General features: G+C 38.4%; 1 protein-coding gene across 3 annotated transcripts in view; it reads right to left on the bottom strand.

Moving 5' to 3' along the window:
- Positions 1-939: 939 nt before the first annotated feature.
- ctdspla (CTD (carboxy-terminal domain, RNA polymerase II, polypeptide A) small phosphatase-like a) overlaps positions 940-16,267 on the bottom strand; it is a 39,041-nt gene continuing 23,713 nt past the window's right edge. For 2 of the 3 annotated variants that reach the window (XM_038728682.1, XM_038728688.1), the window contains 5 exons: positions 14,509-14,610; positions 5,971-6,027; positions 3,637-3,729; positions 3,360-3,545; positions 940-2,103 (listed from right to left, as the gene is read on the bottom strand). In XM_038728682.1, coding sequence (XP_038584610.1) covers positions 1,978-2,103; positions 3,360-3,545; positions 3,637-3,729; positions 5,971-6,027; positions 14,509-14,610 — 564 coding nt within the window. In that variant the 3' untranslated portion in view covers positions 940-1,977. The remainder of the gene's footprint in view (positions 2,104-3,359; positions 3,546-3,636; positions 3,730-5,970; positions 6,028-14,508; positions 14,611-16,267) is intronic. The other variant, XM_038728697.1, reaches the window with a different exon arrangement.

The following is a 16,267-nucleotide window of genomic DNA, read 5'->3' as shown; positions in this document are numbered from 1 at the left end:
TAAAAGTTCACATCAAGATATCACATGAAGCTGAGCTCCTCTTGGTTGCACATTAACCAGTTTATTTCCATATTATTAATGCACCTGCAGATCATTTAACTCTGCAGACAGTGAAGCTTGAGCCTTTGTTGAAGAACTCAGTAGTGTCCTCCTGTGTTCAATTTATAATAAATGCAAAGTTTATAATAGAGGACATTGTACATGTTATTTAGCCATAATTCAGGACATGTTAAATTCATTTTTGATTAAGTAAAATGTATTCTGGTCATTACTAAACTGGTGAAAGAAAATGCTCTTATAAGGAACACTTTACACAGGAACACCTTTAGTTGTCACTAAAATTGCAGGTCAGGGATGTCACATCATTTTAGTTTCTTTCTCCAAAACTACTCAAACTTAAAGACTGATACCACATTTTTTTTAAAAGATATTTAAATGTCGTCCCCACCCCCCCGGAGAACTTTAAAGACTTGTTTTAAGCCCAGGCTGGCTTAAAACAAATTCCACAACAACACGTGATATGATCGAAATGCAGAAAAGCTACCAAATGGACATTAAACTTACAACACTTTAAAGTAAAATACAGCTCCTTGCATGTCACTGAAACATGCACCTGATTTTCTAGCCACTGTTAGACAGCACAAATCACCTTTAAAGTTGATATTATGAACGTGTTAGCAAACAGTTGCTTAATTACACTTCCAGCTGACATGGAGCAGCTTAGCATTCAAACAGTTTTGTTCCTGGCCACCAGATGGATGTAAGTCCAATATTCACTCTGTTTTAGCTCTGTTTTTGTTCTCCACCAACTCCTAAAATATCTGTCTCTTAAGCTGCTAAATGCTCCACTATGTTCACATTAAACATTGTCATTTGATTCTACATTAATATGAAAATATCAATCATACAAGCTTTAAGTCATTACACAATGGTACAAACTGACAGTGTGCAAACTTGCAACTTTAATAATGTTGTACAGTACGGTTTCAACAGCAGTCTTTACAACCCAGCCCACTTTTCCCCAATAAATAGAATTTCATGTAATCTAAGCTAATCATTATAGTTTCCTCAAAAGTTTAACATTTATTGGTGGGCGGTGATGTCATCACAAAGGTTTCTTTTTTTTTAATAATAAAGTGGGTTTCAATGTCTTTAGAGATTATCAATTTACAGTCACTGTCTAGGATCAAATGACGTCATTCAGCCACAAATCACATTGAATTGTAAAAATCTTTGGTAAATTTAACAATTCAACGTCACTTAACTCAAAAGCAAAGAATCATCCTCATCTAACAGGCTAGGTGGATACATTTCTAGAAATTCTTCTTTTCTGTTTTCTCAGATTAAATGACAAATAAGACTAATTTCCAACTTTAATTAAAGAATTTCCGGGATTTTAGTCAATGTGCAGCATAAAAATGTGCACCCCCATAACCTGACACAACAAAATCTGCACAGTAATGAAGGCACTTCATTCTGTAAGAGAAGGTAAATCACAGTTGTTTGAACGAAAGGTCAGACGAGAAACAACAGCCTGCATAGCACAGCTCAACACAAAAAAAAGGTCACCCATTGTTGAAAAAGAAACAAAACCTCTCTGTTCTGTCTATTTGATTATTTTTGGTAACTAAAATATTACTTGATAGAATAGTAAAACCTCCTATCTCTGATAGAAAAATTACTTTATGTATGTCTTGCTCTTAGAAACATATAGTATGTACATACAGTAATATAATATTTTGTCAGAAGGAGTCCTGTACAAAGAATCCAAGAATGCAGAGATGGTAAGAATCCGTACAGTTGTCTCCAGATTTCATTATGACCGGAACAACTGAGTGAAATCCTCAGATTCGGGGCCACGCTGGGACTCCCAGCAGCGGCTTGAGGACGGGAGCCGGGCTGCAGGGCCGTGGCAGCGAGGGGAGGCCTCTGTGCAGCAGGGCCGGAACAAGAAGGACCAGCTGGAGCCGCCGTCTGCTACCTGTTCCTCAGGCTCTGTAACAGACTGTAAACGTCCTCCTCCTTACTGAGGCCCTCGAACAAAGGAATCAGGTCCAGCAGCTCCGTGTCCGTCAAGTCGTCAAACCAGGACTGCACCGGGACCTGTGGAGAGTAGAAACAGAGAGAGAACAGAGAGACAGATTTAGTTCATTTGATAGAGGGGGAAAACTCAGTCGATGCTAAAGTGTTGCATTATAGGTGAGGAGATGGTGCGAGATTTGTGTCAATAATTAATGGGAGAAATGCATCAAAGGCAGGATGAGTGGGAGCAGCTCCACCAAGTATCTTCTCTGCAGAGGAGAGAAATCTCTTAACATTGGGAACACCGCCTCTGGCTCAACGCTGTTTCTAATACAACAGTGCAGATTAGAACTGACAGTGTCTCAAAGATATTTTCATTTACCATCATTATTTTAACAGACTTATTTCTGTTGTAGCAGTGTATATTGACCTCATTTTAGGCAGGATTTTATGGGATCTATAAGCTGAACAAAATTATATAAATGTTCTAATTGAATATTTTATGCTATATTTAAAATTGAATAGAATGGTTTGAAATTGAATTTAACTTTAAATTGCTTTCAACTTTACTGAGAATCATTTCAATTTCAATGGAGTTCCAATTTCACAAAATTCATGCGGTGTGATGTGTATGGCCTACATCCCCAGAAAACCTTACAGTCCAATGAAGTCCTTTGAAGGACTGAAGTGGAGTCCCCTGGATGAGTGCCACTGAGTAGAAACTGATTTTCAGAACTGAATTCCTGAATTTGGAACGCCACAGAAATTTAAAGGAATTGTCAGATTTTTCCGATGACGGTGGCTGCCCCTCCACTTTGTTTTGTTTTCGTCAGTTGATTACTGTTTACTGACTTCAAACACACCTACCAATATGCCTTATCCAGTAGAATATGATAGCCACCAATGTTGAAAAAGGACTTACCGTAAGCATGTTAATGTATTGTAAAACTTCAATTAATAGCCCGGGCTTCCATTTGCTTAAAGGGGCTATATGTAGTTTTTTTCAATGAAATCACTTAACAATACGGCAACATAAACTCCACGTAAGGATACAAAACAACAATAAAGGTTTATGTGTTGAATCGTATCATGAAAAACAAGATTCAGATGAATATTCAGATAAATACTGTGATTAGGACGACAACTAATTCTGTACCACAAAAACAAATAATAGATTATACATTTACCAAATCTTGACTTTGTAGTAAGTCCAAGTTAATTTCTACTTTGTTGATTTATCTCAAAATAAAGTTCTGTGCATTTACACTGTTTCGCCCTAGAACTAAGAAATAATGGAGGTTTTAGGTCAGTCCCTACTGTTCAGAGGAGTGACTTACTGCGTTCTCCGGGTGGAAGATGTAAGAGGCAGGTGAGTTGTCTATGATGATGACTTTACTGAGTTCTCTGCCCAGCCGGCTGAGGTCTTTAACGTAGTTTCCTCTGTGGAAAACACAGGATTCCCTGAAGAGCCGGGCGCGAAACACCCCCCACTGGTCCAGCAGGTCTGCCACAGGGTCGGCATACTGAACGAACCCAAAAACATCAGGTTAATAGAGTCTGCACAAAGCCGCATTACGGTGACCATTGTCTTAGTGTTGCAACGTGTGGACCAACCTTGGCTAAGCTCGCTGTGAAGAGGATGCATTCAAAGAGCTCTCCCATCTTTTGGAGGAACTCGTCCACGTGGGGCCTTTTCAGCACGTACACCTGGAACAACGGCACAAAATTCCACACATCTTTTATACGCCTCAATATTTTTTTGCTACCCACCAAAATGTGCCCACTTAGGTAGCACAGAGTATCAACAACTGTCAGGTTCTGAAGCCTAACATCATATGTCTGGTAAGATTAGGCAGTCTCAGCTCTGGTCCTTAAATGAGTTGCCGTGCCTGGTTGTAACCCATCCGTGTCCGTCGTTATGGCAATCTAAGCAACAATAATGGTTTTATTGTGTCCCACTTAATGGGGGAAGAGACTGTAAAGACTTGTAAAGGCTTGTTTTTTTATCGTTTTTTACAGGCTTTATTGTTGAAACACGTTACCTCTGACAGAAATTCAAAGTGATTGGAAAAGGAAGACGGGATTTTTGGATTAAAGAGCAGCGGACCATGATCCACCCGGCACAACTGGACCCGGCACCACAGCAGGTGCAGTGATCGCTCAGAGGAGAAGAAAGAGAGAATGGATAGGAGCTATGTTGGCCAAGTTTTGACTTTATTCTTCTCCTAAAGGTCTGGTCTGGCCAAAACAGGACTCATGTTGACCAAGCAACAAAAATCAGAGACTGTTGTGCCCACATCTTTACAGAGACCTGCCCCATCAGCATCCCGGATCAAGCACTCGATGGGTGGTCCGTGTTTCCGAGCTGTCAGCGCAAGACTCCAGCAAGATGAGAGGAGATGTTTTACATCGATGATGCTTGGTGCTCAAACACAGTTAAGCTGGACACCGTTTCCCAAATGCCAGACATTTTTTATGTGAAGATACAATATTATCATCTTGTTTCGGCTGTTTACATTCTCCCCAGATGCAAATTCAAAAAATGCACTGTAGAATGTTCTGTGTGTATTTGTGTATTTATCTAGTCTTTGTATATAAATAACTGTATTTACCCTATTGTTTATAAATAACTGTATTTACCCTATTGTTTATAAATAACTGTATTTACCCTATTGTTTATATTATTTTTTATTTATTTTAAATGTTACCATATTTTAATACACATTAAATTATTTATGTTTTAAGTTCTGTGTGTGTAGCATGAAGGGACTACAACCTTGAGTTGTATAATGACAAATAAACAACCTTGTAGGTTTTGACCTCTGACCCTAAATTCAGAAATGGGTTGACTTGAGTTAAACCTGAGTAAAAGCTACTTTGAATTCATGTTTGTAGTGGCACTTTGTTTTATGTATTAGTTATGAGGCTGCTTTAAACTCATAGCTGCTGTCTGTTTCACCAAAATCATCACTGACTTAGCTGATTAGTTAGATTACAATTCTGTAATGAGCGGTCATATTCGGTACCTTTAGAACTGATTTGTTTTTCTAGGTGAACCTCAAGTCTACATATGTATAATTCATGATGAATCTTGAATGCAATTATTCACATCAACTATTTCTTAATTTTAAAATTACCCTGAAAAAGTCAGTATTTGATGCTAATAACAGATTTTGAAAGTAAGATACATGCAAGTATACATACATACATACAAGAGTGTACTCAATCCCTAATTTAAATCAAATACTGTACCTTTGTGTAGACAGTATTCAACATATGAAAACTTGAAAGGCTTCCTTTCTCAATTGAATAAACAGGTCTTGTAGCCATGACTTCAAAACAACAGGTATTGCTTTGTGATCATATTTGCTCTTTCTGCTCGTCCTTATCCTCTTCAGCTGGTCCTTCAATGGTTTAGCTGCTGCCCCCAAGTGCAAGTAATCAAGCATAGGCCAAGACAGATTCAAAAAGCCTATCCTGGATTACTTGAACCCGGTTACAGCTATAGTATAGCAGCTTCTGCTTCAAAGACACACAGATGTAATAAAGCAGGTGTAACAGTGCCTCTGTTTCTCCCTTAATGATTTCATTTCTCTCTCTCTCTTTCTCTCTCTCACACACACACACACATTTCTAATCAGCGAAACATCTCTCTGCACGCTTAAGAGTATCTTCAATACACTTTGTGACATTTGTTTACCTGGTGACACAGTCACACCACAGCCGATCTATCTTTACAGCAAGCAAAGACACAGAGCATAAAACAGAGAGCACTAAATTCAGGGAGTTGAGTTGTCCTAGTTTGATGTGGCTGTGAGATAATAGAGAATAATACATGCTAAAGGAAAAAAAATCGACCCACAGCTTCCAAGGGAGATCTTATACTTTAATACATATTATTTTATTCAAGCACACTTCTAGAAGTCCTTCAAATCAGTGCAAAAGTACCTGATGAACAGTCCCATCAATCTCCACTGGAACAATGAAGTCTGCATTGCTGATGGGCTGCGGGGAGACAAGAAAGAGAGAAAAGATTCAAAACATGTGGTATTTTTTGCTCAAAATAGCACTATCTGACAAGGAAACAGCTAAACCACATGCCCATATTTTTGGATGATAAAAAAAAAAAATAGAAGGCACCCCAGGCAAACTAGGGAGGCTTTTAGCATAACGTGGTTCCCTCCGTGCCAGCGCTCTATCTCAGTGTTAAATTAAAACCAGAAGTGTGACTACGGGGAGAAACCTGGGAGCTAATCAGAGACGTGTACGCGGACAGGAACACCACCGTTTCCTCAGTGTGACTTCTGTCATCTTTAAAAGCAAGAAAGGGGAGAGGAGAGGTGCAGGAGGTAGCGGAAGATAGATGCTGGAGGGGTGTGGGTGGAAGACAAGTCGAGGGCGTAAAGACGAGGATGAAAGGATTAGGTGGGAGGCACGGCGGTGTCATTTCAGAAAGAAAAATAGGTGACATGGAGGCAGAGAAAAAACGTTTCTGTGAGTTTTAAGAAGCACACAGAAAGCTTTTCTGTAAGAGCGTAGCTGTCACCTGTTCGGATAATTTGTTAAAAAAGAATAGAGGCTTATTTAAAAGTCTCATTTTATAAGTTGAATTGAATGTAATTCATCCAGTAATACTTAAAGAATGCAGGTAAATCTGCAACATTACTCTTTGGTTAAGTAATGCTTAGGATGACTTTGTATCCTAGACTGTGTTTATTAATTTACTGCCGTACAGAGTCAAAGACAGCAGTAACTATAGAAACAGTGAAGTTGAGAAAAAAGGGTTTGAAGTTTGAAGCCAAAGTGTCTAACGGCTAACGGCTACAAGTGAAATATTAACTTAGCCTTTTTAAGGTGGTAACCCCCTCCCATCCACAAGTAATTAGACAATGGTATTCACCTAAGCTAGCTAGTTAGCTTTTAGCAGGACTAGTGTTATTTTTTTCCTCCTTTATGATTACATTTAGATACTGCCTCAGAAGGCTAGCTGTGACTGCCCTCCAGCTAGCTGCTAGTCTTAACTAGCTAGATGCTAATTTGTTTTTTTGTTTTTTGTTTTTTTTTAATCTGTTTTATATTTCCTGCAGATATTACATGCTTTTTTATTACATTTCTATGGCCTAATCATTTTTATATGATAAAACATTCAAAACAACAACTTATCTCAGATTTGACCAAATTTGTTATTAATTATTGTGTGTTGTCAATATTTTACTTTAAGTACCCCTATTTAGAATTCATAGCCAGTAAATATAAACATTTAAGAAATGGCTTATAATACACTATAATGTAGTAGTGTTGTCAACAACCGTGAGTCCTTCAGTGGGCACCCACATGTGGAGGCTGGTGTATGAACAGATAATTAATGTCCATATGGCAAAATACAGTTGTAATAAAATAAATAAATAAATGTTGATAAGTCAGGGGAAGTTGTAATGGTTGTCAATTACGTTCATTAATTAACACTTTTAAATAAAAATGTACCTGTGTACAACTACATTGTTGAGTTAAACCACTTTTAAATGTGTGTATACTGTAACCAGATTTTTTAAGGCAGACTTGTCCTCAGGTCAAGATAACACACTATAAAACCACCTCAGATATTTTAAATTAACTCTAAACCAGCTATCCTCAAATATAGACCTTCAAACTTCCCTAATGATTGTACTGTGTGTGTCCATTTAATGCTAGTTGCCGGCATACAACTATAATTAGCACCTGTACAGTTCAATGCCACCCAGCAGAGGGGGTTTTTGCTGTAGGAATGCTGAACGCAGCCCTTTGACCTTCCACTTATCACTTGTTTCATCTGTCTAATATAACCACCATAGTGGTAAGCAAGTCCACTTTTGAGGTGCTTGTGGGCTACTTTATTACTCTAATATTTCCTCCTGACTTACACTTATACTACAGTTCAGAGGCAAATATTGTACTTTTACTCCATTACATTTATTTGATACATTTACTTTGCAAATTCATATTGATAATACAAGATCTAATCAACAAATAAATGATCAAATACAGTAATTCAAATTAATAAATTAAAATAAATAAATGTTTTATTAAAATAAATACATTAAATATTTTTAATATAATAAAATTATATTAAATTCATTAAATTACACTGAATCAAATGAATTAACTCAAATAAATTTAATTTAATTAACTCAATTAAATTAAATAACTTAAAATAAATCAAATGAGTTAAATTACATTAAGTAAATTAAACTGAATGTCATCTCCTCTCTCTCTCCCATATTTCCTGTCTATCTCAACTGTCCTATCACAAATAAAGGCTAAAATAAGCTGCAAAATACATGCATGCAATGCATCAATAATGATAATAAAATAATATGCATTATTCTGAGTATTCTGAATGGTATTTCTACTTTTAGCTACTTAATTTAAATATCTGAGTACTTCTTCCACCATTGGTGGTGATCGTGGAACAATTGACCTACTAGAGATGTTTGGTTTCCTTATGTGATGCAAGAGTGAGACAACGCAGAGTCAAAGCCTCCAGATCCCTCCAAGGACACATGTGAGTGCTTCCATGGATCAGTTTTGTAATATTTGGCTGTGGTTAATGTTTACACCAGAGAACCTAAAAGACAGCCTTGATTGTCTAAAAACAGTACCAGTAATTAGCCAAACCAGTGACAGGCAGAAGAAAGAACAAACAGGCAGCACTAGTCCAACTTTCACAAAGAGAAGAGAAAGAGAGACACAGATGGAGGAAGAGATGCAGAAAGACTTGGCCTCTGCCTATTGCTCTTCTGCTGAATCACTCCATCATCTGAAGACTTGAACACACAACAGCTGCTCATCGTGCTGCTCATGTAATGGGCCAGGATCCGAGACGGCGAGAGATATGGAAATGGAGGCGGGCGAGAGGGAATGTATGCGTGAGAGAAATGGGATGGGATGAAGCAAATGCAGAGAACGGAGAGTGTTTTCTTTATGGATCTCTGCTGAACCAGCGTTGACCTCAACAGACTTGATGGAGGGAACAGTCTGGCTGTTTCAATGTTTCCTTTATATACATACATATCCCCAAGGATCAGTCCTGGGTCCAATTTTATTTACTATTTATATTAACAACTTGGTTCAAGACATTCCACACGCTCATTTCCATTTTTATGCTGAGGACACTGTTATTTTTTGTAGTGCTGCTACTATCAGCCAACCATTTTCGTATTTACAATTTGCTTTTAACATTGTTTAGGTACAACTGTATCAGCTTAAGCTAGTTTTGGATGTTGAGAAAACTCATCTTTTGCATTTTTCAAAAATGAGCAGATCGAACAAGTCCAAATGTACTAATACTTGGGTATTTTTATTGATGATCAGCTCTCTTTTAAATTGCACACTGACGCACTTGTACAAACACTCAAACTAAAAATAGGGTTTTATTTTAGAAATAAGGCCTGTTTTTCTTTGACAACCAGGTAGAGATTGGTTGCTGCTACCTTTCTCACTGCACTTTATTACGGTGTTCTGCTTGATAGAAATGTGCCTAACCAATGTTTATCTTTCTTGGATACTGTCTACCATGGTGCACTGAGATTTATAACTGGATGTAAAGCTTTTACACACCATTATAAGTTGTACAAAATGACAAACCTTCATAATCAATGAGGAGTCATCTAAATTACGTCTAAATCTTATCTTTCACTTCTATATCATGCAACTACAACGCCTTTAATAATTTCCTACCCGATCCCTTTTTGTGTTTTATACAATGTGGATCTTAGATTTCTTTTACAATATGGCCATAAGTATGTGCAGAAAACTGCAACTAACAATTATATTAATTATCATTTAATATGCAGATCATTTTACTTAATTGAGTCCATGTTGGCATCTTCAAATGTTTTGTTTTGTTTGTTGTTTTTTGAAGCAGTTAATTTCAAAAATAGTTTCCGAATCATTTTCTGTCCATCGACAAATCAGTTAATTAACTAATTGTTTCAGCTCTACGGCCTTTATTTAGTCTGAGACATAGGTTTCAAATTGGTTTCAGTTGCGTAACTCTGTCCATGTACTTTGTGCACTTTGTTTTTCATGATTTGGCTCTGGGTTTCTTTTCAGGTCAGGGACGTCACTAGGATTGAAAGGGTTTAGCTCCCAGGGTATGCGTAACTTTTGCTTGCATTTAGGCCAGACTGAGTTCTTCTGATGGCTGTGACTTAAATGCTATCTGTGTGCTCATGTAAATATGTGATAAACTACTACGACATATAATTCCTCTCTCTATTAGATAGTTGCAGGTCCAAAGAATGCTATTTAATTACACTAATTACTGTTACTGCACTGTAGACTGATTTAATCAGAGTGTGATTTTGCTCTGTAGTTTTGCTTGCATACAAGGAAACAATAAATACTTTATCATGTAAGCTGTTGATAAGGATCCTATTTAAAGTGGCTACTGTTTGAATTTGATAACCTGATGGTGGAAGGAATAAAAGATTTGGTGTAATGATTACTATATGCATAGATGCATGATTCCTTTCATTTATTTTCATATGTGTTTATCTGTGGGTGTATCATATATAGCCTAGCCTACATTTAGGCAACATCTACATATTTATTTAATTTATTACAGCCAATGAATGCAGAAAGTTAAGTGGGTCAGAATATAGCAAATATAATAAATATCATGAAATAAAATAGTTTAGACTCTGCCTTGGTGCCCACATTTCCTTAGACCTGCAGACTACTGACCTCAGAATCAGCTGCCCTGCCAGTCTCTTGCTTCTCTCTCTCTCCTAAAATATCTTCCAGTATCCATCTGATCAACGAATTGAACAATATACCAGTACAACAGCATTAAAAGGGACACTATGACATTTAGTTTTCACTGACAACAACATTCAATGGGGACTGATGTTTTGAAATACAATAGAAATGGCGTTCACGCTAGCTAGACTAAATTAGTGTTTGCCATAGCCAAATAAAATATCCCATTACTTTCAACTCAAGTAAACGTAGCTAAAGTTCAGCAAGTAACAGTCATTAACAGTTCCACTTTGTATCACTCCCTATGTTGAAGGCCTAACAATGTCCATGGTTAAGGTAAATCTTAATACTACAACATGATGATAATATTTCTGACAATAGTGTGCTTATGACTTTTTGGCAATGGTTTCAACATGACAATGCAGTAAGGGCTACAACTCATTGGTTTTCTGTGTTGGTGGGGAAGAACTAGACAGGCCTGTAGAGAGCCCATCCAACACCTTTAAGATGAAGTGAAACGCCGACTGTGAGCCAGGCCTTGTTGGCCACAGCAGTGCCTGACCTCACTTACGCTCTTGTGGCTGAATGGGATCAAATCCCAGCATCCTAAAATCTTGTGGAAAGCCTTTGCAGAAAAGTGGAGGCTGTCACAGCAGCAGATTAATGGAATGAGATCAGGTGTCCACCGACATTTGACCATAAACTGCATATTTATTTATCTTTTAACCGGATTCCTACTTAAGTTTGTGTCATGTGTTTTCTGTGAAGTGCTTTGTAACATCAGTTTTGAGAAGTTTTATAAAAATACTATTTTCATTATATATAGAATATGCTTTCAGCCACTTTTACACATCCAGCACACACAGGATCTAATCTAATAGAGCAGGCCCAGAATTTATCTTTTCACCCATAACATACAGGATAAAGCATACAGTATGTGAAGTGTTATGTAACATTTCTTTTTTAGTCTATGTCCATCTGTGTGCTATGTGGAATGCCCTGATAGTTCTGGTTGTTTTTCTGCACTAACTAATTGTGACTTATACATTAAAGTGCTTAACATTTAGATCCAAAATGACCTCCTAGCCTCACTTCTATAAAAAACAATCTACAGGATATCCTGGAGGACTCTCAACATAACTGAAAATGCTACTTGTGTGTCACTTTCTGTTTCACCCTCTTCCTCTACCAACTGATTTTTAGTTATTGCATTGCCTGAATTCATTTTATATTGCATACTGATCTCTGAACTTAATGCATTTTGATGGACTGAGCATACAGCATGCTACTGGAGTTTCATCCACACGGAGAGAAAAAAAAAACAGTTCCTGTGTGAGTTTCTGACTTATTTTGACAGGCAGAGAAACTAAAACCCTTGAGATTATTAGAACAGATCCAAGTATTCTGCGAAATTCATCCCGCAGTCATTCAAGCCAACAGCGCACTGTATTGGACACACCCTTGTGTGTGGGTGAGCGTGTACGTGTGTGTGGCCCCGTATTGCTGGCATGTGACTGTAATGGGTGGGTCCAGTACAGTGTGTGTACATTTCTTTCTCTCCTTTGACTTTCCACAGCAAATGAGGAATGAACTCCTCGTCATATGAAAATGTATTGCAAGAGTTTTCTCTGCAGTTACTTAAATTAACAAACAGATTCCTTTCGCTGCTGGATAAAATAAAACCAGAGCAAACACAAAAGATTGTTCAACATCACCTTGAGCTATTTCGCTGCACGCGTCTCTGGCTTTCTCATTCTGCTGAGGACAAAAGGCACACAGGCACAGATAAAGTGCACACAGATGTAATAAGATGAGCTGGTGGCCGAGGCAGAGCTGTGCTGAAGTAGGTCACTAGGTATGCCAAGTGTGTCAGTAGGGGGAACCTTTGATGGTGAGATGCAGGAGTCATCTATTGACAATGTAGAGCTGGGCAGTATATCAGCCTTTATCCTTTGTCATCTGTCACAGTATAAATATTGTGAATCTTAATAGAAAATTTTGTGGTGGTAATAAACACTCTGAGGCAACTGCAAAATCAGATTTCTCCCATGGCTGAAAATAACTGTCCATCTTGGTTTTGTAGCTGTCAGTTCATTTAATATAATACTCAACATGATAAATACAATCATATTTTACAGTCTGATGGGATGACCATGGATTTATTGTGGGATGACTAAAGCACACACAGTAAAATGTGCTGTTCTTAAAACATCACGGGTTTGATTTAGAGTCGTGACCTTCAGTTACCCTCTACAGCGCTGTGCACTGGAAAATGAAGCAGCGGTGCCATGAAAACAAGCAAGCAAGCATTATTTTACAGATGTAGCTGTCCAGTGAAAATCACGTATCCCGACATTTTAGCCATGCCAACAGCGTGGCTCTGGGGATGTTGTTGAGGTCCAGTATGTCTTAACAGCTACTGGATGGATTGCCATGAAATGTGGTGCAGAATTTATGTTCCCCTCAGGATGTGATTGTAATCACTTTGGTGATCTTACTTTTCTTCTGAAGTCACGTCAAGTCAGAATTTTCCTTTTTCCTATATTTGTTGGTGAAATACCTTCAAAATTAATGTAATTCCCATCAGCCTCAGCTGTGCCCTGTATTTATCTCTAGTGATAACTAGCATTTGTTAGCATACTGACACCTTAAACTAAAATAGTGAACGTGGTTATCACTACATCAACATGTTTACATTGTCACTGTTATCATGCTGACATTAGCATTTAGTACGGCTTCACAGAGCAGCTAGCACGGCTGCAGACTCTGGAATTAAATGCTCCTTTACAGGTTGAGAGGAATTCTCCCACTACTTAATCGAATAAAACCTTTTAACTGTTTAGGGTCTCGTCTTTTAAGTAACTGTGGTCATGGTCAAAAAGAGCTTCCAGGTAAATGTACAGTGTACACCTGAAACCTTGAAAATACAGTATGGCAGTCAGGTCTTTGTATTAAATTCAAAACTGCATGTCCAAATGAAGTGCAAGGGTCTAAGAAACAAAAAATAATCTATTTATTTTATTATGTAGACGGCTCTTAGATGGCTTTAATGGGGTGGCAATGGCGCAATGGATAAGACACATGCCTTTGGTGTGAGAGACCTGGGTTCAATCCCCCATTGTGACCCATTCACCATTGTGTCCCTGAGCAAGACACTTAGGCGTGCGACTTCTAACATGTAAGTCGCTTTGGATAAAAGCGTCAGCTAAATAAGTAAAAATGTAAAGGGTTAGCTCATAAAAAGATGACTTCATGGAGATACTGCACATGGTTTTCACAGGACAGACACGATACTGAACGTACCTCCAGCTGGATTGGCCAGACATGCTGATGAATTGCATGATGCACAGCAACATGGATGTACTGGTTGCCATGCCATCATCTTGTTATAGTAACAAGATGTGCCTTCTCCTGTTGTATAAAAGCCATAATACCCTCAGGCTGTGGTTCTCAAACTGCGGGGCGGGCGAGGAACATAGTGCCACTGCGGGGGGGGGGCATGGATGTTGAGCAGACCTAAAGTTGCATGAATGGGATTCATGTGGTGGCATAAACAAAAGAAAAGGGCTCTGATGCAAAAAAGGCTATTTTGCTAAACTGAATCCTTTTTTTATTTCAATCGCCCGTGTTGTCAATGATTCATAGAAATGAAATCCACTTTTGCTGGAGTTGGGGGATCTTTGTACTGGCGTGGGGGAACTGTGTGCTTGCGTGTTTGTGTTATAGAGACGTAGCGTGGAAAATTACCTTGAAGGAGCTATGTACGAGGGTTTCGTCCAGGTCGATCACCACACAGTTCTTGCCGTAGTCTGCTATACTGACCTCTGGCAGGAGAAATTTGGCTGGAGGCTGCAGAGACAACACACACCCTTTATAATAGAGGTTAAATACAGGTAGCAAAACACACCCACTCACACACACAAACACTCACACTGAGAGTGTGATGAGGCTAGGAGTGTTGGAGATGATCACTTGGCCGCTTTGGGGGACACTAAAAAAACACTTAATGGACTGAATGACTTGCGGGTCACGAGGCTCGACTGAGGAGCTGAGACATGATCAATGCACTGATTAGGTGATATTTGTTTGTAATATTGCAAAATAGCTTAATCTTTTTTAGTCTTTAGAGCTGACTAATTAATTAGAAAAGAAAAATAACCTGCAACAATTATGATTATCGATAAATATTTTAAGTAATGTTTTATAGGTTCCAGCTACTCAATTAGAAGGATTTGATAAAAAGGTATACTCATTGACCAGATTAATTGACAATAAAAATATTCATTAATTGCACAGCTTAATTTGTACTGGGCCTAAAATCAGTATCACAATATTGATGAGATATTCATCTCATTCCACTGTTGTGCATTACATCTTTAATTACAATTTGCTTGGAATCATTAAAATAATTTTGTAATACCATAACATGATATGATGAGTTATTGCTCCAGCCCAAAGCTAGGAGATAAAATTTTATTGACTGCTCTACCTGAGTAAAATTAACAATGTCGGTCTATAGTTAGGGTATCGTAGCAAAAGCATCATGGTACTTCATGTAAAGTAGGGCTGCTGCTAATGCCTATTTTCATTATTTAGTGAATATTGAATTTTGTTATTGATAATCTGCCATCAGAAGTTCTCAGACCCCAATGCGATTCAACCAACAGCCCAAAGCCCATACATATTTAATTTAAAATGATATAAGACGGAGGAAATGGTAGATCCTCATGTGTGAGAAGCTGGAAGGTGAGAATGTTTGACATGTCAGATCACATGCCATCACATGAAAACTACCTGTCCAGCTGGTTTAATTACTTATACTTGTTGTTATTGTAGTTCTGTGGGGTTTGACTGCAAGAGTCCCTGCTGATATCTTCTGTATTATCTCATGTTGACTGAGCTCTGTGATTGTGCTGCCTTCAGGGTCAGGGAGGAAAAGGAGAAACACTCACGTCCTCTGCCAAGCAGGCGTGGGGTTACAGACAGGCACGGGGCAGATGGCGCGGCCATGGGGGGCGCGCGCACACACACACACACACACTTGTACATTCACGCATACATGCACACACAAATCTATATAGAGGTGACTAGCAAGGACTCTGTCAATCTTACACATACACACACTTGCGCTGCTGCTCAGTATGCCAGCCATTTCCTGTATGTATCTGTGTTTTAGTGTGTTTGGCCTGGCTCACTATATTTATCATGTCTTATCACGGGTCTGCATGCTGATGTATCACAGGAAGGATTCCCCGTGAGCAAGGACACTGAATGACAACCTGACAGGCTGTGATGAATGTGATATACACATGCGGGTTGAGCAAAGAAGAAAAGAAAGACTGATTGGGACCATAACATTTTCACCAGGGAGCTGCACTGTGATAAAAAATAAAAAACCTTCACAGGGGCCGCTGATAGGGCTCAGCCACAGCGCACCATGCTTGCTGATAAGAAATCATTTTACTTGATCAAATCTAACAAACTGGAAAACTGTTGTTGGAAGTAA

This window comes from Micropterus salmoides, unplaced genomic scaffold (genome assembly GCF_014851395.1).
Source record: "Micropterus salmoides isolate LMB-PRFRI ecotype aquatic unplaced genomic scaffold, ASM1485139v1 Ms_hic_scaffold_1, whole genome shotgun sequence".
Classification (NCBI taxonomy): domain Eukaryota; kingdom Metazoa; phylum Chordata; class Actinopteri; order Centrarchiformes; family Centrarchidae; genus Micropterus; species Micropterus salmoides.
The sequence above is the reverse complement of the archived record's forward strand: the minus strand, read 5'-3'. Positions and strand labels throughout refer to the sequence as shown.